The sequence below is a fragment of the Hermetia illucens genome, chromosome 6 (genome assembly GCF_905115235.1).
Source record: "Hermetia illucens chromosome 6, iHerIll2.2.curated.20191125, whole genome shotgun sequence".
NCBI classification, from domain to species: Eukaryota; Metazoa; Arthropoda; class Insecta; order Diptera; family Stratiomyidae; genus Hermetia; species Hermetia illucens.
Window position 1 is genome coordinate 33,958,284 of NC_051854.1, and position 25,046 is coordinate 33,983,329.

The 25,046-nt window shown below is 40.9% G+C and overlaps 1 protein-coding gene across 3 annotated transcripts in view; it reads right to left on the bottom strand.

Moving 5' to 3' along the window:
- Positions 1 to 25,046, bottom strand: part of LOC119658811 (protein ABHD1) — a 50,885-nt gene that overhangs the window by 19,663 nt on the left and 6,176 nt on the right. Inside the window, exons 1-2 of one of the 3 annotated variants that reach the window (XM_038066533.1) lie at positions 24,672 to 24,905; positions 101 to 211 (exon numbers count right to left, since the gene is read on the bottom strand). In XM_038066533.1, the coding sequence (XP_037922461.1) occupies positions 101 to 205 (105 nt within the window). In that variant the 5' untranslated portion in view covers positions 206 to 211; positions 24,672 to 24,905. Of the gene's footprint in view, positions 1 to 100; positions 212 to 24,671; positions 24,908 to 25,046 lie in introns of those variants that run through there. The other 2 variants (XM_038066532.1, XM_038066534.1) reach the window with 2 other exon arrangements.

Consider the following 25,046-nt stretch of genomic DNA (forward strand, 5'->3'; position numbering starts at 1 on the left):
GAGATGGCTTCGAAACAGTATGTTTTTAGTTGCTAACATACCTACCCCTGTAACAATAGCAAACGATGCGCACCCCATCGCTGTTGCAATACCTACTTACCTTGACCACTTGAATGAGATAATATACGACGTAACTACCTATTGCCATTGTGAAAATATGCCAACGGGGCAGATTCGTTAAGTAACTGTATAGATAGGCAATCATTTTAATCTGAAATGTGAGAAAGATCCAATTATAATAAATAAAATTTTACAAGGGTAATTAATTTGTAGTAGTTAAAATTAATATTAAATGATTTTTTATGATTGCCATTTACCCCTGAATAGAGTAAAGCACATCAACCACGTTTACGTGCCATCGTTCAAGATTTTCTGAAATATATTTCAGCTTCCTCCAGGACTTCCCGAGACGCCTGTACTTCTCCACTGTTCTCGTCCGCCATCTTTGATAAGCGGATTCCACAGCATGGCGTAGCCAGCAAAGGAACTATCGCTCTTCCGCTTTCTCAGCAACAAGTCTACGGATAACTGGCCTGTGCGCCGAGGAAATTCTTCCTTCGAAATTGCATCAGGACAGAATATTCCGATGGCATGTTGCGGACTAGTGTTCACGAAGGTTTGGAGCTTCCGAGTAACAGTGGAGATCACTTACCACATAGCAACACAGAAAGAACATTAGCCAGGTATCAACATGATGTGCAGCTGGGAAGTTTGAAATGGCCCTGCGGTGACTCATTTGTTGCGATCGGCAAGTGTGTGACCGATATTTTAATAGGAAATGAAAACTTGCTATTAAAATAAGTGGTGCATGCTTGTGGGGTCGTGGGTATGTGTGGAATGCGGAGTGTCCCATTTTATAGCATTGACCCAGTAAATGGGTTTCGAGTCAGTGTTGTGCTGATGGAGAATTAAGATGGAGAATTAAGGGTTAAGGTGGGTTAAGATTAGATTGTAAGTAATGACATAAAATTAAGTTGAGTTTCAATAAAGACGCGAATAAGAGTACCATGTTTAAATAGAGGAGTGTTTTTGAGTGAGTTATAGATTAAAGTGGTAGAGTATCACATTTTGTCGCAGCCGGTAATAGGTAAGTGTTTTCTTCTTACTTTTCGTATTTTATACATGATTTGTATTAAATATATACGCTCGTGGCCAGATAATGGTGTAGCGCAGCATATATTATGTAATTGTAATTTTTTGGTGTTTTTACTGTCTATGAGCTTAACTGAATAACTATTTCCCTAGAAAAATGTATTTGCACTAAATTTATATAAAACTTTTGTTTTTTTTCTGTGAACTTTTATTAAAATATTGTATTCAGTAAACCTTCAATCGATGCCAAATTACTACAACCGTAATCTGAAATTCCCCTCCAAACTATGCAATTTTCAAGGAACTTGTTTTTGGCACTTGTTTCTTGGATGCAACTTTGCTTTCACCCTTCGGCGAACGTACGGCGCTCTATCGGGCCGATGGATCTGGAAATATTAATCTCCTCCAATTCATCCGCACTCAAAACTGATATTATTGTATAAACTTTATGACACTCCGAAAGTTTACTGCTTGTTTGCTTGGAATCGAAATAAATTTTTTAGGCAAATTTCCTTTAAAACACGATCCTTCCCCGCCGTCGCTTTTCCACACTTAGAAGCTCTCGTTAAAGAGTTATTATCTTCGTAAAAACCTCAAAGCAGGCACATGACTACATCCTATTTCCTTCCCGACCGCGGTCAGAGACAGATTCTCGTCTCTTAACTTCAAAATCGGCTCACTAGTTAACTTCCGCAGTAATTACTATAAATTACTTCACATGCATTTGCTTGCAAATTTTGTTCAATTTCCAGAACCGGACTTCTGAACACAGTAGTGATCCTACAAATATTTGCGAATTTTATTATTGTTCCGTTACCTGATCTCTGTCGGTGAGGTTAGATGACCAACGTACTAACCACGGAAGAACTAGCTCTTTTTCAATCTCTTCAAATTGGGAAAGGGTTGTGGCGGGATCGGCACTGTTGCTCAGTTAAACAAGCCGGAATACCGAAAACTGGGCCCTTCAGGTATAAAGCTTTTGTGTTCATCTTTTGTGAGGAACTTTCACCTTTACCTTCGGGCAAATCCCAGCCCAAGGTTGAGGAGAAAGGATCGTTCGGGGCATCTGCCGCTAAGGGGAAACCGAAGGCGGGAGCGATCCTTGGTCGATCCCAACTCTTCGACGCAAAAGGCATCAAAGAGGACTCGACCGTCAACGGCTAGGCCTTTATTTGCAGCCAAGGCTATCGAAGCCGATAGATGGGTCTTGTATGACGACTCTAATCCATCCGGTTACGATACTGAGCATTGTGAACAGCTTAGAAGGAAACTCCTCCTAGCTGTAAGAACTGCATCCTCGCAAGACATAAAGCTTTGCTTTGAGTTGGTAGGTGTATGCCGTAAAATGTTTCGGCTAAACTTTCCCAACGAAGACACGAACGAGTGGCACAGGCAGTACTGCTCCTTCCTCAACGATGTATGAGATTGTGCGCGACTAACCCTGAAAAGGGTATCTGAGCTGTCATCGTTCAAAAAGTGCTTCCCCTGGTTTCCAGAAGAAGAACGGAATGGTGGTGAAGTTCCGGAACAACTTGGTGTCCAGACCAACCTCAACATCTCCACCTTGATACTGCTAGGTAGCAAAACAGGAGAGAGAGCCGATAGGCCGGGGACGTTGCTTGCTATCAGCGTTCCCAAACCTGATGTTAAGAAGGTCCGGGACCAATCGGGCTGCCCGCTCTACTACAGGCTAGGGACCGCCACGTTACAAGTGTCGGCTCCTAAAACCATTGGAGAGGACGTGCAGCCCTCGGCATCTTCATGTGAAGCGTAGATGAGGTGCCATATTTCATCATCGGATCAATAGCTGCAAGACATTTATATACCTCATACAAGAACTGTGGGTTGTTTGGTGGGGTAGTCAGGGGCCTAAACTTCCAAAATGCTGTTGTATGGAATGTAATGGAAGTAATCGACCCCGCTCCTACATGGTAGTCTCAAAAGACTTCTAGGCTAACGTGATTAACGACCTATATGATGACGACACGACATCGGCATACGGCAAACAGATACTATGGTGCTCTGCATATTTCCCCTATGACGCGGAAGAAGTTCCTAGTGGAACATTCATCTGAGCTATCCAATATGCCAAAAGTAAAGGCATGGAGGTAATAGCAGAATGTGATGTCAACGCTCACTACATATGCCGGGGATGTTCCAACATCAATGCAAGAGGATCGAGTAGGAACCGATCCGCAGATCCTTAATTTGGGTAATGAACCCACTTTCTTCAACGTGGTAAGAGGAAAGGTCATCGACATCACGGTGACATTGCGGCGCTGGTCGAAGAGTGGAGAGTATCAAACGATATAACACTCTCAGATCACAAAGGCATTGATTTCGTAATGGGCATGGATTCACCTCTACCCACTCCACTTCGGAATAGAACTGAGCGGCCAAGTTACGATCCCTGGAAAACGGATCTATTGCTGGAATTGAGAAGACAAACCAGATGATCACAACTAGCATGAGAGAAGCTTTCGAAGAAAACTGTCCATTCAAGTCGTCAAAGGTTAAAACACCAAAGTGCGCCATCGCTTCACTTTTTTTTGAGAAATTTGGGTGCAACCCCTAAGCGAGGGGTCCGTGGACCAGGAAAGAGGGAGTAAGTTGCTTCCCATTTGGTCCGGTCCTGCATTAAGTTGATGCGGACTTGGGACCCCATCATTCCTAAAACGAATATTTCAGCTCTGGCCAAGCTCTGGTCAATAAGGCGGATTTGCGCTCAATATAATTCGTAGTCATGTCGTGTTCTACGAATTATATAAAGGAGCACGCAACATCTGCGAGCCGCTACGGTCACGCTGCTCCCAGGGCAGAGGTGAGGCAGCGTCTGACGATTTGCCTCTGCACTGGTAAGAAACCGTAAAGCCGCCATCGCTTCACTCTTTTTGAGTAGTTCCTTTGTTTCCTATAGTTCTTTTTAAGTAAAACTAGTAATTTGAGATTTTATTTAAGGATTGCAAACACATCTTTCGGACACAACATGTGTCCTTCTTCAGTGCTGGTTTTGTACTTTGTAGTGCATGAAGAAGAATACATGTTATGTACGAAACATGTGTCTGCAATCCTTAAATAAAATCTATAGTTAAACTGGAAACTTCTTTGCTGGGTCTACATATTTGGAATATATATCGTGCACGCCTAGCACATGCTTATATTCCAATTTACTGACGTGATTTCAAGATGACATTTATTCCCAAACCAGGGGACCCACCTACACGGACACAAAAAGCTTGTGACCAATCACTCGAATGCTCTTTCTACTAAAAGGACTAGAAAGACTAGTAGATTCGGAAGTGGCCACTTCACCATAAGCAACACGTCTACCAAAACGGTAAATCCACGGAAACAGCATTCCGTGAACTCACGACGAAAACTCAAAAGGCGATTTCCGAAAAAGAATACGCCTTAGGCTCTTTCATGGACATCGAAGGTGCCTTCAATTATACCTCATTCGCAGCAATTTGTGATGCGACAAGACAGTATGGAATCGAACCGCTGTTAATCAGTTGGATCCTTTACATGCTAGAGTGGAGAAAAATCCGCTTATTGGTCGCCCAGAAATCTATTGATGCAGGATGTCTTAGGGGCTGGGGGTTTTCTCTCCTCTGTTCGGCTCCTGGTAATGGATACCCTGCTATGACTCCTGGAGGACAAAAAGTCTTCGCATGCGGACAATCTAGCTGTAATTTTTACCGGCAAGTTTGCGGACACAGCATGTGACCGCTTAAATGAAACTCTGCATGAAATCCACAGTTGGTGCCTTCGCAATGGACTCATGGTGAACGCTACGAAGACTGGACTAATTATGTTCACTAGGAACGTCAAGTGGGGCAGCTATACCCTACGCACCTTAGCAGGGGTGGAAATCCAACTGACACAAACAGTCAAGTATTTAGGAGTACATTTCGACTCCAAGTTAACGTGGAAGCACCACATCCAGGAACAATATCAGAAATCCTGCAAATTGCTCTGGTGCTGTACGACTGCAAAAGGTAAGACCTGAGGACTTTCACGAATATATTAGATGTATAAATCTATAATAAAACCCATTTTGATGTATGCATTCATCGTCTGGTGGCCGAGACTGAACTTTGCAAGCAGCAGGAAGCCGCTAACGCGGATTCAGAGGCTCGGTTGCCTAGTATTACTGTAGCAATGAATACTGCGCCAACTGCGGCACTTGAAGCAAACCTAAATCAACCCCCTTCCACCCCCCAGATTACAGAGTTAATAATCGACTGAACGAAACATTCCTGATGTGGATGCTGGGACACTCAAACATTGCTGGTAATGAGGAGGCTGACAAACTGGCTCGCCGACGGTCTGAATCCACACTGGTGGGGGCTAGAGCCAGCTTTTTGAATCCCACCATCCACTGTCAAGTCTACTCTGAAGGGTGAAATTGCAAGGATTCACACAGCTGAGTAGAGCCCTTGTGAAAGAACCTGGGGTCGCCAGAGCGGCATTTTTGTTATCCCTTAAGAAGTGCGACATGAAAACCCTAGAAGGGCTTTTAACGGGACACTGCTCCTTAAACTACCATAGGGAAAATATTGGGTGGTGGTTTCGGCAGTGTGCGGTCAGTGTGAGGAGGGGGAGGATACGGCCCTGCACTTTATATGCAGATGCCAAGCCTCCTCAGATCTCAGAGGAAGACAGAAGACAGCTTGGTAAGGTTTTCTTCAATGAAGAATCTGAACACTCTCTGTCTCTGGAGAATTTTCTCAGATCCGCTAAAGATTGCGAACGCCGTAGGCGGGAAGCCATTGAATAGGCGAATGTAGTGTGGCAAGCAGGACGGTTCGGAATCTTTTAAAACTTCCACCGGCTTCCAGCCGACAGAAAGGAAAATATTGTTTCGATTCAGCAGAATAGATCAAGTTGAATAAAGAAAGACATCTAAAAAAGAAGAAAAATTTGAATATAAGGCTGCTCTCGGTGATAGCTCAATTTACAGTGGGAGGAATATGGTGGATAATTTTTTGCGACCGGCAAGTGTATGATCGATATTCTAATGGGAAACTTGCTATTGCAGTAAGCGGAGAACGCTTGAGGGGTTACGGCTATGTGTGAAATGCAGATTGCCCACACAAGAATTACCTAGTAAATGGGTTTCGGGTCAGTCTTGTGGTGATGTAAAATTTCGGAATAGGATTAAGGTAGGTTAAAATTAGATAGTAAGTAATGATGTAAAATTATGTTGGTTTTCAATAAAGACGCGAATAAGAGCGCACCGTTTTTAAATATTGTATTGTTGAGTGAGTTGAAGTTGTAAATTAAAGAGAAGTCTGTGGAGTATCACAACCTGTCGGAACGGGAACATTGGTTTTCGTGGTGTTTGTTTTCAGTGCGAATCTACTGGCCTTCTCCAAATCCAGAGCTATTTGGTCAAGTTTCCAAGAGAGCAAATAGTTTTCACCGGCAGCGTAGTTAAGGTGATTGGGGGAACATGTCATGCTCTATCGAAGCCATCCGCGTATTCCAGATGAGCGGGGACTTCCCTTTGAACCTCAAATTCCTCTGAGACTTTTTCTCAATGCAACGTAATTTCGTAATTCGGTTCCAGGTTAGGGCCTGGTGTGGGCTCAGATGAAAAAAAGTATGCAACAATGGCTTCGCTGTCAAGTCTATCCACAATATGGCGAATCCAAACAAATTCTTGCAGCCCCTTTATCAAATTTAACTGGGAAATCCATTTTTCATATATACGTGGTAGAATAACCCGCTATGATCGCGTCTGAAATTAAGTTATTCCGATCGAATTGCATCCATTCACGCAGCAACTTTTGCTACATGTGTTTTCGATGGCCTACCATGTCGCCCACGCTAATGATAGTTCGCTACTTAAAATTGACGCCAACGTCTAAGTCGGTGAAAAGCAACCCAAAGATCAACCGAAACATCATGAAATCTCACGCAAGATCGATGTTATCAAACAAGTAGATGCGCCTAGACATTAAGCCTGTTGTAGTTATCAAATTTGGAAAATTTATCTGTGTGGAGCCCGCTTTTCAAAGTCAATTTTCTCAGATCAACTTGATTTGAAACTTTGCAGAAACGAATGGTGATCTTTGAAATGATTCTTTTAGGTTTTTTTTTTTAATTTCTTTTTCATATATAGTAAATACAGTAGAATCCTGAAAATTCGTATAGTCAATGGACTGACAATTTGGTAGGAAATATCGGGAGTGCAAAATAAAGAAAATAAGTTCTGGGAACCAGCAAATTTGTACGAATTAATCGGAAATACGAATAATCGATGTACGAATTATCGGGATTCCACTGTATTGTCATTTTATTTTTTCTCTGTGATCATCTTAATCTTAATTGATCTAGTATTTATTCATACTACATAGTTTTTGTACTTTATACCAAGCGAAGCAAAATGTGGACCTTTGAACCCGGGTAAAAGATAATCGAACCAGACAGTAGAAGTATACGGTAGTCGGCAATAGCTACTACATTCAAATTGCTTCTTCATATAACATTCTACGACAAGATACAGATAACACATATGAACAAAAAAAAATGGCATATAAAGCAGTCTTACATACATATATTCTGAATTTTCATGAAATCGATCGCTCTTCACTCTGGCACAACATTTTTCGTACATCTTATGAGCGTATTTGAACATTGCGTTGCTTTGCGCATAATAGTCAATTTCAACAATTATTCGAGCATGCACTTATTTACTTCACTGCTTTAGCTATTCATCATATGTGGCCGTGAAATTTAATGTTCCTTGTTTAACTTTTGTCCTTGAAGCGACTGATCTTCACTGGGAGCTTCGTTTTTAACGTTTTGTGTGAAACAAAACCTTACTAAAATCGATTCAATGTCTGTCGTCAGTCTCTCCCAATCTACTAGGAAGCGGCTGTTTCAATTATGACGAAATTGGGTAAGATGTCGTGTAGGGAGCCAAAACTTGTTCGGAGGATTCTTCTCTCGAACGCAGATTTCCGAGGAATACATAAGGACTGGCAAGATCATTGTCTTGTTCAGTAAGAGCTTTGACCCTATGATGAGACGTTTCGAACGAAACAGTTTTTGTAAGCTGAAATAGACTCTGTTGGCAACCAATCACTGTGCACCGATTTCATCATCATAGCTGTTATCGGTTGTGATTTTTGGCCCTAGATAAGAGAAATTTTCAACGGTCTCAAAGTTGTAGTCTCCTATCTTTATTGTTTTCGTTTGACCAGCGCGACTCGATGTTGTTTGCTTTTAAGGTTTTGGGGGGCTCTCCATACATGTGAATGGAGGGTGCAAAATTTTTTTTCATAAAATTTTGCCATGTGGGGTATCAAATGAAAGGACTCAATCAGAACTTCGGTTCCATATTTGATAATGGGCGAAACAGAAGATAGTGAAAGCTCAAAATATGACAAAAAGTGTAACAGGTCTCGTTCTCAGGAACCTACTCAACCGAAAAATTTGAAAAAAATCACAGTGGTGCATCTCTACGAAATCTAGGCCTCCAAATACATCCGGTTCCGATATCTGCACAAATAAAGTTAATAATAGTATATTTCTACATTTTAGAAATTATGTTCATCCCATGGCGTGGCTGTAAGGAACAACATAATGCACAATTTGGCCAAATTTGAAAAAAATGCAACTACTATTAAGAAAGTTATAGGGGGTGAAACTTCACCATTTTTTGTGAATTTCGTGCATTCTACAACCTGTATGACGTCATCATCACATATCAGTTCATCATTACCATAACGAAATGAATTCTTATGAATGGGGTCGGAAAGAATTATTTGGTTTTAGTTTTTTAGTCATTTGTATATGAATATCAATTACTCCAACCAGATATGTGTGTATGTAGGCATTTAGTACATCCGACCTAATGACGTTTGCGGCTAGTGTCTAATTCAGATAGATATATTTGTGCATTAAACCAGCCGTATTTAATATACGTACTATATATGTACATCTATATGTTTTTGTGCACGAAGTAAATCGGAAATATGGGTGCGAGTTTATATCATCATCAACGGCGGTATCTGGTCTAGGCCTGCCTTAATAAGGAACTCTAAACATCCCGGTTTTGCGCCGAGGTCCACCAATTCGATATCCCTAAAAGCTGTCTGGCGTCCTGGCCTGCGCCATCGCTCCATCTTAGGCAGGGTCTGCCTCGTCTTCTTTTTCTACCATAAATATTGCCCTTATAGACTTTCCGGGCTGGATCATCCTCATCCATACGGGTTAAGTGACCCGCCCACCGTAACCTATTGAGCCGGATTTTATCCACAACCGGACGGTCATGGTATCGTTCATAGATTTCGTCATTGTGTAGGCTACGGAATCGTCCATCCTCATGTAGGGGGCCAAAAATTCTTCGGAGGATTCTTCTCTCCAACGCGGCCAAGAGTTCGCAATTTTTCTTGCTATGAACCCAAGTTTCCGAGGAATACATGAGAACTGGCAAGATCATAGTCTTGTACAGTAAGAGCTTTGACTATATGGTGAGACGTTTCGAGCGCGGTTGGCTGACAACAATCGTGCGCGGATTTCATCATCGTAGTTGTTATCGGTTGTGATTTTCGATCCTAGATAGGAGAAATTATAAACGATCTCAAAGTTGTATTCTCCTATCATTATTCTTCCTGTTTGACCAGTGCGGTTTGATGTTGTTTGTCTTACCTTCATTGATGTGCAGCCCAAGATCTCGCGCCGCCTGCTCGATCTGGATGAAGGCAGTTTGTACGTCTCGGGTCGTTCTTCCCATTATGTCGATATCGTCAGCATAGGCCAGTAGTTGGGTGGACTTGAAGAGGATCGTACCTCTTGCATTTACCTCAGCATCACGGATCACTTTCTCGAGGGCCAGGTTAAAGAGGATGTATGATAAGGCATCCCCTTGTCGTAGACCGTTTTTGATGTCGAATGGTCTTGAGAGTGATCCTGCTGCTTTTATCTGGCCTCGCACATTGGTCAGGGTCAGCCTAGTCAGTCTTATTAATTTCGTCGGAATACCGAATTCTCTCATGGCCGTGTACAGTTTTACCCTGGCTATGCTATCATAGGCAGCTTTAAGGTCGATGAACAGATGATGCAACTGTTGTCCATATTCCAACACTTTTTCCATCGCTTGCTGCAGAGAGAAAATCTGATCAGTTGCTGATTTGCCTGCAGTGAAGCCTCTTTGATATGGGCCAATGATGTTCTGGGCGTATGGGGCTATCCGGCCTAGCAAGATAGCGGGGAATATCTTATAGATGATACTCAGCAACGTGATACCTCTATAATTGCTGCACTGTGTGATATCTCCCTTTTTATGTATGAGACAGATAATGCCTTATTGCCAATCGTCAGGCATTGATTCGCTGTCCCATACCTTGAGCACAAGTTGATGAACCACTTGGTGTAACTGGTCGCCTCCATATTTAACTAATTCGGCTGTAATTCCATCGGCTCCTGGCGACTTATGATTTATGAACTGCACGGACTGTTTCTCCTAAACTTGGTGGTGGCAGTATTTGTCCGTCGTCTTCAGTTGGCGGGACCTGCAACTCGCCGATGTTCTGGTTGTACAGTAGCTCATCAAAGTATTCAACCCATCGCTCTAATATGCCCATTCTGTCGGAAATCAGATTTCCCTCTTTGTCTCGGCAGGATGAGCATAGAGGTGTCTAAGGCTTCATCCTGCTGACTTGTTGGTAAAACTTCCGCGCCTGGTGCGGTTACTCCCTGTACTTTTCTAGTTCACAGACTTGTTGGTTCTCCCAGATTTCCTTTTTCCGTCTGTGAAGTCGCTTCTCCGCTCGACGGAGTTCGTGATAAGTCTCTGCGTGTGGCCGCGTTCTTTGAGAATGCAACATTACTCGGTATGCGGCAATCTTCCGTTCCGTTGCTAGCTTACATTCATCGTCAAACCAGCCGTTCCGACTCCTTTTGCGGCTGGGGCCAAGTATGTTTGTGGCCGTATCCATGATAACGTTCTTCAGGTGATTGTGAAGATCATTTGTTGATGCTTCATCTCCAGGTCCTCTGTTGACTGCGGTTATTGCGGCATCCATTTCCTTCTTATAGGTGCCGCGGAGGACTGTGCTGTGTATGGCTTCAGTGTTCACTCTCACCTGATTGTCAGAGAGGATTCTAGGTGGTATTGCTATTCGAGCTCGGAGCACGATGCCAACGAGGTAGTGATCCGAGTCTATATTGGCCCCCCTATATGTTCTGGCTGAGAGGTGGCGGCGTTCGATCAACACGTGGTCAATTTGGTTGAAAGTGTTCCCGTCGGGAGAGGCACACGTATATTTGTGGACCGCTTTCCGCGCAAACCAGGTACTTCCAACAACCATTTCGTGTGACCCTGCTAATTGAATAACCCGCAGTCCGTTATCATTTGTTTTTTCGTGTAAGCTAATATATCGCCTGAATACGGGCTCCTTCCCTACTTGGCTGTTAAAAACCCCAAGTATGATTTTAATATCATATCTGGGACAGGCTTCGAGGGTTTGTTCTACTGCCTCGTAGAAGGTATCCTTCTCCGACTCTGCAGTCTCCCCTGTAGGGGCGTGAAGGTTAATTAGGCTTATATTTCTAAACTTGCCTCGCAAGCGCAGAGTGCATAGCCGTTCGCTTATGTTTTCAAAGCCGATAATACCTGGACCTGGCTAACAATCTAAACAAATTGTGTGTATTTCTTTCATAAAGACATTTGAGTGTGCATTGTATATGTGTGCATAATATATGCATATATTATATGAGAATATCCACATTCAGGTGATATTCAAAGTCTTGAATTTGCAAGGAAGTGACAACTTTGACCTATCATAATTTCGTTAGTAATTGTACGATTTCCTTGGTAGGACCATGCTCTATGTTATACCCTACGTTGTTGCAAAATTTCGTGGTGCTAGAATGAACGTAAGCGGGGTTTTGCAGCCAATTACTAAAAATTATAGTAACATACTATTTTTAACTTTATTCGGACAGATATCGGTATGAAGGGTATTTTGGGGCTTAGACACCATACAGGAACACCCCCTTTATTTTTTACAAGTCGAAGTTGTCTGTTCCGGTTATATTACTGCATCCTAAGACATGTAGAATGTCTCCCACGAGTATTAACATTGAAACATAGTTGCAGTTGATATTAATGTACTTGCACATTAAAGAACATTAAATTCACCCATGGCATTCAGCTAACGTTGGACAAAACATAATTACAAGAATTCTAGAACCTTTAGCTTGATATTTGTGTTGAGGTATTAGCATTCCAAGATTCTAGGCGAAGTAGTATTACCATCATCAAAAACAACGCCGCCTCATTAAAGGGGGAAACCACATTAGAAGGCTTATTTTCAAGTACTTTTTTGGGATTTTTTAATAAGTAATAATCGTTGGCGCAACAATCCATATTGCATCAGGGCCTTGCAGTGTGTTAGAGCACTTCATTCAAGACCGTAACGGTACACTACAGAATAGCCTATGGGAGGCAATGTGGTCAGCATTGTGCTCGACCGAGATTATTACCTTGATTTGACTCAGGTACTCATTCACAACTGAGTCGACTGGTATCCGACGGCAAATCACGATATAAATTCCACTGTCAGCAGTGAGATTTGAACGGCAAATCACGATAGAAATTCCACTGTCAGCAGTGAGATTTGAACCGCGACCTTCCGTACGATAGCCTTGCGCTTTAACCAGCTATCCGGACAAGGGATTTTTTAGCGGGAAGAATTAACTGGAATTTAATCGCATTTGGACATTATATTTGTCATATTACGAACAACTTTCGACATTTTTTTTAATAATTTAAACCAAAAATAACGCTGATGGTTGTAACTAGAGTTCTCCAATTGCGGGACGTATAGTGACTCCAATTTTTATCTGAAACCAAAAAGGTTCTATTTTTACAATGCAGCTGTTCTGAAAAGTTTGAAGGCAATGTATCTATTATTAACCAAGTTATAGAAGGTTAAAGTTTCGCATTTCAGAATAAATTTATTGCAATGTATGACGTAATCATCATATAAAGTGAACTTATATGAACGGCGGGTCCATGGGAACGTTTTAGTTTCTTATTTGCTTATCAGTTTCAATTACTCGAGGGAGACATGTGTATGTATGTTATATGCATGTATAATAAAGCTTGTGGAAAGCAATCGATATAATAGACACCTGGTTACCAGCGGTTTTTCATTTACGTATGTGCAATGCGGTAATAGCCAATGCTTGTTTGTTGAGGATTAAGACAGTATTTATGTCGTATATGACGGAATGTTTTGTATTCTTAGCTACGTACGAATGGAGATCGTGCATAAAGAGTTTCTTACGGAAGATGAACATAAACCCCTTAAACTCGAAGCGCCCAATTTCCGGTATCTCGACCTGTGCATAGATCGAAGTATGGGTCGCACAGCTCTCACATAGTAGAAATCAGTAATGAAACCTTTTTCGCAACACAAGTTGTTGATGTACGAAGTAGCATTGAGAAAAATCGAACGAACTGATTTAAGGAGGACATTCGTACTGTGCGGTTCAAATCTCACTGGTGGCAGTGGAATTTGTATCGTGATTTGACGTCGGATACCAGTCGACTCAGCTGTGAATGAGTACCTGAGTCAAATCAGGGTAATAATCTCGGGCGAGCGCAATGCTGACCACATTGCCTCCTGGTGTACCGTTACGGTCTTGAATGAAGTGCTCTAACATACTTCAAGGCCCTGATCCAACATGGATTGTTGCGCCATTTCATTTATTCTTAAAAAAAACATCACATAATATACTCCCAAAACCATTTTGAGAAATCTAAATATATAAAATATTGCTGCAAGTGCGTGTAACTTTATAACTCACGCACGTATCTAAAGTTAGAAAAATATATATGTATTTTGAAAATTTCGGAGCACTATGTTCAAAAGCTTGCCAAATTACCAAAACTAAAATTTGTGGCTGAATTCAGGTGTGTGCAGTAAATTTTCATCAAAACAAAATAAATAATTCTGTTGAACTTGTTACAAGCCACAAATATTTCGGTTGAATTTGTTACGAGTCACTTAGAAAACCTGGGTGCTACCCTGCGCTATTCCCTGTCTTTGCGTTCTCCCGTTTTTAAGGTTTTGTGCGAAACAAAACCTTATTAGAATCGAGTCGATGTCTGTCTGTCTGTCACAGACGATTTATTCCGAAACGGCTGGACCGATTATCATGAAACTTGGTGGCAGCATGTGATCTGCTGTTACCTTTACTTACAGCAAGCCGCCAATTTGTGTTAAGTTTAAGGGGGGCCTCCCTATACATGTGAATGGAGGGTGTAAAATTTTTTTCCATAAGAAGTGGCTATGTGGGGTATCAAATGAAAGGGCTCAATTAGTACTTTTCTAAACTGGTTCCATATTTGATATCGGGTGAAACGTAGGGGAGGGGGGTTCAAAATATAACCCCCAAAAAGTGTAACAGGTCTCGTTCTCAGAACCTATCCAACCGAAAAATCTGAAAAAAAAATCACAATGGTGCACCTCTACGAAATCTAAGCCTCAAAATACATCCGGTTCCGATATCTGCACAAATAAAGTTAATAATAGCATATTTCCACATTTTAGAAATTTACCCGGCAACCCCTTACTTTCATTCCAGAAGTACAAAATTCGGTATGGTCAAGCTTAAAGAAAATCCAACCATTATTAACAAAGTTATGGGGGGTGAAACTTTGCCATTTTTCGTGTATTTCGTGCATTCTAAAACATGCATGACGTCATCATCACACATCAATTCATCAATACTAAGGGAGTTCGTATGAATGAGGTCTCAAAGAACTATTTTGTTTTATTTTTTTAGTCATTTGTATATGAACATCAGTTACTCCAAACAGACGTGTATGTTTGTAGGTATACACTATATATGCGTGCTAATGAAATTTGCGGGTAGTGTCTAATTAAGATAGATATATCATATATTAAACCAGCGGTATTTAATATTTGTGCTATTTTTGTACATATGTATGATTTTGTGCACGAAGTAAGGCGAAAATATGGGTACGATCAATTTATGTACGTGCATATATAGGTACAGTATTCGGAAATAGGCATCTTGTTTGTTTAGGATGAGAATAATATCTATGGCTGTAATATGTACGTATTTATTTAATTTGGGAAATTTTGAAGGATTATGTTGGGTTTAAGCTATATACGGATAGAAAAATGTACGTTGAGGTTTCTTAGATAAGATGCACACAAAACCTTTATACCCGAAGTGCCAGCTACCGGTATTCCGACTTATATTTTGTAACGTTTACTTTGAATCCAACTTTACTTGCCTTCTTCTACAAATCCGGAGCCATTGGACCAAAGTTCCGCGTAGTTGATATGTTTGAAGAAAAATGAAACCGGCCATTAAACCCTCCCTCCTCGAAAAAGAAAAATACCGGTGATAAAATACAACCCGTAATGGAGCTGTCGACTTCTCTCCACTTCCACTTTCGCCTTCCTTCATATGTCGACGAAGATCTCCATTTGTTACTGTCTCCGGCTAGGGTACCCCAATGGCACGACGTAGACATGAAAGCTTGATGAAAGCTTAACGTTTTCTAGTAATAACTTCGGTTCGCTTCCAGGCCGAAATTGGATTTAGCGCAGTTAATATGTCGGACCGCTATCTAGAAATGCATTTTGTTCGACGACATCGATGTTCCTGGAACCTGGAACTTTATTTTTGATGGTGTTTACTTTATCTTCAGTCTGACTCCACCTACCATCTTTCAAATACGCTCTTTCCTCCCTCTTACGAAAGTCTCTCGAAATCCATGAAAAGCAGATAGAGCGATGATTCCAACGCCGCATATTTTTCCTCAACGATTCTAAGGGTTTAAGTCGGCACAGAAGGATCCAGAGTCAGAACCAGCCTGATCTCTGTCGATCAAACTTGCGAGGTGTTCTTTAATCAGTTGTAAAATGATTTTAGCTAGTACCTTCGCAATAGCAGGAAGCACATAAATACGCCTCCAGCTGTCCAATCGAGATCCTCCCTTCTTCTACTCACTGAAAAAGATTAAATTTCCACAATTTACGAATCAGTACAAATAGCATCTTTGCACAGGCAGCAGGAGCTGCAGGATCAAGTTCTGCAGGGACATCATCAAAGCCGGCAGACTTAATCCACTTGAGCGCGTTGACGGCCAAGATAATTTCATTTATGGAGGAACAATAAATACCCTAATTGTACGGTGGTTCGTCATATCAATCCGTTTTAACATAATATACACGATGCGTTGCAACTCTGTTACTGTGAAACAGTACGAGTTGCAACGCATCGTGTTCTCCCCTGCATGCATTGATTAACAGAGCTCTCAGCTCCTTACTTTCATCGATACGCCCTCATGTTTTAAGTCAGTCAGGCCCTGTAACTTGCTTTTGGGAGGTGGCACACAAATTCATCTTTGCCAAAAATAAAGAGTGGGTTTTCTAGAGCTTGTGTCGTTTACGAAGCAAAATTGTTTTCCCGTTGCTGGATGACAACCTGATCGCGGAGACATCCGCATTCAATTTGGCAGGTCGACAGCCTGTTATCTTGTGAACAGACGCAATAACTACACGAAAGTGAAGGTAAACGGCAATGTTTGAAACCCCTCCCAGATAATGAGGGTGCGCCTTCCGGTTGCCACCAGGTTAACGTTTACTTTCGCAAGATTTTCCGGAGTACATTGGCGCGGGATCGAAATGCTTTCAATTCCATTTAACCTCGCTTAAGCGAGAACAAACAAGCATGTCTCTCCTTTATATTGGAAATCTTGGTTCAGAGCACTGCACAATTTGTCAAGTTCCTCAATCTAGACCGGAATCTCGCAGTCGAAAGCCTTTCTGGTACCGGCATCCAGGTCATGAGAACGTACTTTACGGTAGCAAACAGCTCAATGACGAATTTGCGTCTGCTAGCACTAGTATTGCTACGGCTATTTAGAGTATAGAGCAATGCTCTTCCCAGTAACACTACCTCATTTCATCCTGGATGCGCTCGATATCGTTTCCGAAGAGCATGCGTATATTCCAAAAACCAATTATAAACCGTTTACGATAGCCAAAGGCTTTAGCCGTAACGTTAGTCCCTATTTGAGCCGTTGTTACAAGAAAATTCTGAACTTTACAGCTTGTTGGCTTACAAATTTCAATCGTCTTTATAACAAGTAGAGAATACTTTGAGTGTACTCTTAAACTTGAACTCAATGGGCACAACATTATATGAAATTAGTAAGGCTCTTCAAGGAAGAAGATATTGCACCGTCCACGATCTCCACTATTTTTGGCTAGCACCCAATTTTTCAAAAGCAAACGGTGTAGGTTACATGGTATTACTTGCTTCATTTATATTGTGGTCGGCGCGATGGTTGAGAGGGTAGCGTGTCAGCCTCCCAATCTCGCTGTTCTGGGTTAGAATCTCAGTCTTCATGTGTGCCTGTGTTCGTCTTGTGTTTATCTCGCTGCTGGGAACTTATTACTTGCGCAGGGTTAAGTGTGATAAAAGTAAAACTGAAGAACAGTCTGGTTGTGTGGATGCCCTATACTCCAGGAAATAAGATCATATATTGTGAGTATAAATTATATTCAAGTATGTGGTATTGCCAAACTATCCAACATCAATTTGATACAACGGTCAAAGTCTAAAATCCAGAGATGTATCTCAAGTGCTATATGGTTGCCATGCATCAAAAAGTTACGATCAGCTGGAAGCTATGATGCAGCTTTTATTTCTGCATTTATGTCGCAGCTTTTATTTCCCAATCCACACGATGGTGAAGTTCTACGATACCATGCACTTCTTGTACTTACTTACAATACCGTAGAACACGCATCACACTCGCTCCACTCGTAGATATTAATTCAAACGGCAACACCTAAATCTACTGCTGGTATTAATGTGGTCGATCAGATCAGATATTCGTTGCTGGTCAATCGAAAAAGTATTAATCTCATAGCAGGCCATGTACAAGAACAGTGTGCCGTCAATTACGAATCGGTGTAAGTTGCAGAAATTTAAAAATCGTTAATCATATTTATTATGGGTATCAAGATTATGTTCGAGCAAGGTGTTGTCAGATCATCTATCACGATCACAATATCGCGACTTAACAGATGGAAGTATATTCAGTGCAAAACAGTAGTCGTAAGCAGTTGATCAGAGTGGCAAAAATCCATCATCGACTCTAGGGAAGTTCCTACATGACCATTACTCAAAAGTTCACAATGCTAAAGTCACTCGCAGCGTTGCGATTGTTTTTTTTTGAATGTGAAAAGTTCAAGAAGACTGTTGTACAGACGAGAAGCCACGTTGTTAAATATAATAAGGTTTGTTTTAATTCTTTGTTCACCAGCCACGATGTGAAGCGCTGCCCTTAAAAGGAATGCAAACGTTGCAAGAGATCACACAATAAAATTATCCATATTGATCGAGTGATACGTCGGTAGCAGCAGAAGCTAACATCCAGTGCAATCAAGCCCACGCACTTAATGATCAGGTGCTGCTTGATATAGCTTTAGTGCAGATTAATTCCCCTAGAGGAGAAAGGTGACTTTACGAGCCTTATTAGATATTGGCTACCAAAGGTCTTTCATCAGGGAAACAGCAGTACAATCCTCAATCAAGTACAATTCGTAGGCACCCCAAAATTTCTATTGGGGTCATCGGATCGAAGGAAGCTGTCACAATGAAGGGTTGACATAGACGTCATTATCAGTGAAAACAGTGTGGAAGAACCACTTCCACTTTCAACATTAATCATACAAACCATTACATCGATAACGCTATCCAAGCTAATCTACGTCGCAACGCTCAGTAACATAGACCGCAAGCAATTAGTTAATCCCGCCCCTGCTTGGCGCACATATTTGTGATCAACAGATTCAAACACGGATGTGCACAAAATACTAAGTTTTGATGCGTGTTATTTGGGTCTTGAATACGATCAACAGCTGTTGGAAAAACGTCAAGGAAAAGATAATAATAGAAAACAGCAATATTATCAGTTTATCGAAAAATATCTTCGATTTAGCCAAATGGAAAAAGTTGCAGAGAATCAGATGTAAATCGAAAAGTGCTTTTATCTTCTACACTACGAGGTGGTTAAGGAAAGCAGTTCAACAACCAAACTACGAGTTGTCTTTAATGCCTCCCAAAAATCTTCTAGGGGAAAATCACAAAAATGATTTATTCCACGTCGGGCCAACGATCCAGAAAAATCTCCTGTATTTGCTGTTGAGATGGAGGTGCCATAGATTTGTCATTACTGCTGACATAAAAAAATGTATCGGCAGATAGAAGTACATGAGAATTGCCGAAACAATTAACGCATTTTATGGCGATTTGACACAAATAGAGGAATCGATCATTAGAGATTGAAAACAGTAACCTATGGCACGGCCTGCTTCATTCTTAGCAATACATTCGTTACAGCAGTTAGCAACGGATGAACAACTCCATTATCACGAGGCCTGCGGAATAATTTTGACAGATTTCTATGTTGATGACCTTCTAACGGGTGCCAGTGAGGTAACCCATCTGAAACGAAGGCAAACCTATTTGATATCAACTCTACATAAGAGGGGTTTTCATCTGCGGAAATGGACAACCAAAACATATTACACCAGAAGATCGAGAAACTCACCTGCCATTCGATTCTGAGTTAACCCAAGAAGTAAAAACGCTAGGTTTACAATGGCACCGAGGACACGATGTGGTCACGGTCAAAGTATATCTGTCAAGAAACACGAAGTCAACTGAACGTCTCATCCTACCAGAAGTAGCAAGACTATACAATCCACGGGGTTCGTTAAAGCCGTGTATCATTATCAGTAAAATTACAATTCAACAACTTACTCAAAATAGGCTAGAATGATAAAATACTAGAGAAGTACGTCAAACTCTGGTTGAATATACGAAACCAACTGCGTCGCCCTGAAAATTTGCGCATCCCAAGATGGATAGAATATATAACCAAGGTTACTGTTAATTTAAATGGATTCTGTGACGCATCCAGCGTGGTATATGCTGCTTCAATCTATTTAAGAGTGATCGATAAACATGGATTTATTTAACCCCATTTATTAAAAGTCAAAACAAGGGTTGCGCCACACTTTCTATTCCAAAACTTGAACTTTGTAGAGCTGTTCTATTGATGAAGACAACAGAAGGAAGTATATGGTTGGAATAGTGTAAAAAACATTTTACTGGACTGATTCCAAAATAGTGCTGGCTTGAATTCGAAAACTAGCTGTAAAGTGTTTGTTGTGAATCGGGTAGGTCTTGTTTACTACGACTCCATTCCAGATGCACTGACGAAAGACAATGCCGCAGATATCACTTCCAGAGACATACTACCTGAGGAACTCGTCGACAGTACTTTATGGTGAAATAGCCCACACTGGCTTTTGTAAGATACTGGCTGTAAATCGTCTTACAACTACTGATCAAGAGGTTATCGAAGATAAAATGCGCTCGATATCAACGATAACAATTGAGCCAGCAAACCAGACATACTTATCAGGTATTCGTCACTGCCAAAGTTGCTCCGAGTCTTAGTGTATACGATGTGATTCATCCAGCTTACAAAGAACCACATGTCCAAATAAACAGGCCCTTTCACGTACGAGGAAGTGCAAGCCGCAAAAAATCGATGCATACTTTTCTATCAGCAATATTTGTTCCAACCTGAACTGAAAACATTACTACAGAAAGTACAAGGACATCTCACATGATAGTAAAATTAAGGTGCTAAATCCATGGTTAGATGCCGATGGAATTCTCAGAATAGAATGAACACTGCAAAACTTTTAAGTGACAAGGCGAACCATGTGACAAGAACTTTAGAACATTAATGCATTGTCCTTAGTTAAATGGATGACGTATTTTCGAGTAACAGAGAAACCCAACAAATAGTTGATGGGTTACCTACCGCCACCTCAACTATATATGGGAAAACCGTTTGCCACAACCGACTTGGATTACGCAGGACCTATTACTATAAAGTGAGGTGCTAAAACGGCAAAAGCATACATTTCCCTTTAGCTTATCTATTAGAGCATTTCATCTAGAAGCCGGCCTTCATTGCAGCACTTCGACGGCTTATAGTACGGAGAGAGAAAAGTCACACCACATACAGTGATTATGGCACTAACTTTGTAGGGAGTGGCAACAAATTGAGAAAGGCATTTGCTGAAGCGACAAAAACTGCAGAATTCCTCATCAATGAAGAAATATAATGGAAGTACATCCCTCCCGGTAATTCACATTTCGGTGGGCCCTGGGAACCTTGGGTAAAATCTGCGAAAAGGCATTTAGCTTTTGAACATCGAAGAACTCTATACTTTGTTGGCGAAAATAGAGGCTTGTTTGAATTCATGACCTTTATGTCAAGTGGGCAATGATCCAGCTGACTAAGAATCTTTAACTCATTTAATCGAAATTCCAGCAACATCATCAGAGAAATCGCTCATAAACAAATGGAAGATTGTCCACCAAGTAAAAAATTATTTCTGGAAGCGATGACAATTGAAATATTTAGGCCAAAATGAAATACCAGTCGCACTAATTTGAAGATCGGGGATTTGGTGTTGGTGAAACACGAAAACTCTCCATCAACATCGTGGTGCGGACGGAAAGGTATGTTTTATCTGTCCAGCTACATTAGAAGGCCCCGACGAGCAATTACGAAAATTTGCCGTTTGTTATATATACATCGAACACATATCTAAATCGAGGCGGTTTAAAAGGTAACCTTCAAGTCCTGTGGAACAATTTGGAATTCAGTAAAGCACAAAGTTTTCCGAAGAACTCGAATGTGAACATCATATTGAACACTAAAATGAATTAAAAGCAGAAGTGTTCCACACCTTGCGCTTTCTTAATTCGAAGCAATGACAAGGAGTTCTTGGATCACTGTTTACAGTAATATTCGGGGTAAATGAAGAAGTACCACGATATCAACAACCTTTCTGATTATCAGAAAAAAATAATTTAATCAATGGATCCATAGCAAAAAAAAAAAACTAAGCAGTAGGACATAAACACCCAATTAAAATGCCTTCAAGAAGAACTACAGTTAGGTTTAAACCGCATTAAGGGGTTTAAGGTCTGGTATACGATTGATCACAATAAAATTCGTCTCAACTTTCCGAACGCTTTTCAAGGAGCAATAAACTATATTAAGGAGGCTTACCACAAGTATTCCAGTTTTGTATCAACCGTTACATCTCGATCTAACATACAGGAATGTATCAATCTTGGAGATACGACTAGAGATCTCAACAGAACACAAGCATTGGTTCCAGCATTTTGAAGTCTCCTCAAATTTACAGTACACCAAATTGATGAACTGAATCTCGTTGACACCAGTATAGTTTACGATGTCGACAAGCCAAACTGCATAATTGAGGAAATTTATCATGTTTTCGGCAAGAATCAATGTGCGATTTATTCATTTAAACTTAGGAGTATCGTTTGGAAGTCACTTTCAGCTCCAAATACCTGGATGTTTTCAACCTCGCAACCGGCACCCGTCCAAACCCTATGCCACGGGTTACGACAAAACATAGTTTTAAATGGCACTGGATTGTTAATGCTTCCCCGGGAATGCAGGCTCTGAACTTGCTAGTAACAACGTCTTGGATAGGCTCTACTAAACCATACAATACCTACCGTAAATACCATACACCACCATTAGTTCCCAATGGTTTAATCAAGTCAACCGAATCCTTTACGTCGTATACTTGAGAAGAAGACTTACTTCAAGTCCAACAATTCCTCACATGAACACCGATTAGACAGCATGGAATGAGTATCAGTATTGCCGCTGTTATCTCTTTTGGTTTGATTGCGACATGATTATCAAGCGAAGGAACTCAACATTCAAAGAAGCAACATCCACAAAATAGTACGAAATATCGTCTGACACAGCATGGTAAGAAGTAAGAGTTTCTGCTTCTTTTTCTTCAGCCTTTGTTCCATTCACAAGCGGGATCGGTTCGTCGTGATCGGTTTCGCCATTTGGCTCTATCGAATGCCTGATCTGGGTGCAATCTTAAGGCTTTTAGATCCCCATACAGCGTATCAAGCCACCGTTGTTTCAGCCTGCCTTTTGGTCCTTTACCATCGACTTCGATGTTCAGACCAATCGAGGACGCCTCTCTCGCAACTTTTCCACGATCGGTGCAAACCCATAACGATCGCGGATGTCCTCATTTCGGATGTGATCAAAACGTGTTTATAATAATAATAATCGTTGGCGCAACAATCCAATTAGATCAGGGCCTTGAAGTGTGTTAGAGCACTTCTTCAAGATCGTAACGGAAAACTACAGGATTACAGTACCCTACAGCAGGCAATGTGGTCAGCATTGCGTTCACCCGAGATTATTACCCTGATCTGACTCAGGTACTCATTGATTGCTGAGTCGACCGGTAACCTTGAAATTGCATCTATTTCTATACATATATTTCTAAAATTTCCTAAAATGCCACCGTTACGCACTTATACTGCGTATGTAATTAGACTGTGTGTAATGCAAAACAAGTCTGAAATCGGAAGCTGGACGCTTCGATTAGAAAGGTTTTGTGTTCATCTTGTGTGAAAAATTTCCTATGCGCCTTTTTTTCATTTGTACATAGCTAAATATTCAAAATTTTCCTTGATATATCCAACTCCTCTGTTGATATGAGTTTACTTGTGTGATCATGACGTGACACACGTTTTAGACTGCGATAATTTCACTTGAAATACAAAACTTGGATCTTCTATAGCTTTGTTAATAGTAACTCTATTTTTTTCAAACTTTCCAAAATTGTGTATTATTATTACTTATGACGATACCGAATTTTGTACTTCTAGGATAAACTTAAGGGCGGTTCTAGGGTAAATTTCTAAAAATTTTTTTACCCGCCACTGTTTTCTAATTATTGATGCGTTACACCAGAAAACCTCAGTTAATTACTCAGAAAAATGTAATGGGATGCTAGCTCCTCAGATGCATACACGACTCTTGGGGATCCTTTTATTTTTTTCAGGATTTTTTTAGAAAACAGAGTGTGTCTTATTATTTTTACCGGCACTTTCTATGCGTGGTTGACACTGTTTAATACATGTGCGTATTCTGTGGTACATGGCACAATATAATGTCTTTTAAATAAGTATAAAGTCGTTACGAGTTTGTGAATTATTTAAAAAAGAATTTAAAATTTCTATTTTACTATCATTTTACTAGTTAGAAACTTATTTTGAGAAATTTTTAATTTATATTGAAAACTTTGAAAAGTTGGGTGGCCTTAAACTTTCTTGACAAAGTGTAGACCACCTTCCTACTGACCGAGGTGCACCGCTAACATGCTTAAGTGAATCGACAATGTGCAGCATAAAATTTGCGAAAAAGGCCGCTTAGAACCGGCATATTATGCAACCGACATGTACCCTCATATTAAAATGCAATCTTATGTCAACGAAGTAGGTCTTTCATTAGCAACGATATGCACTGGAAGTATACTTGCTACTTTACCCTTATCGATTCAAACAATATTTTGGACCATACCAAAGGTTAAATAGCCAAGGTTTCTCGGCAGTTTACGACTCACTTGGTTGCCTGTCGGAATTAATCGATACAAATTGCACAGTTCTGCGTTCCAGATTCAGCCGATAGTTTCTGTAGTTTCGCACCACCACTTCCACCAACTTCGATAAAGACAAACTTCGATTTAAATCCCGGCGGCGGACTTTGACCAGCACAGACAGTTCCCTAGGCGAGAATAAACCTCACTGACTCACTGTACAGCTGACATCTTTTAAATCTTCGTATGTACACACACTGGCGGTAATATATTCTGTCAATGTGAATCTCGCTACTCGCACGAAACTTTATGTCATGAGAGTATTTTTCTGTAGCGCAACATTTAGGCCAATTTCACAAGTATACGGTTCCATTCGGTTCGGTTGCGGCGAATGAACCGAAT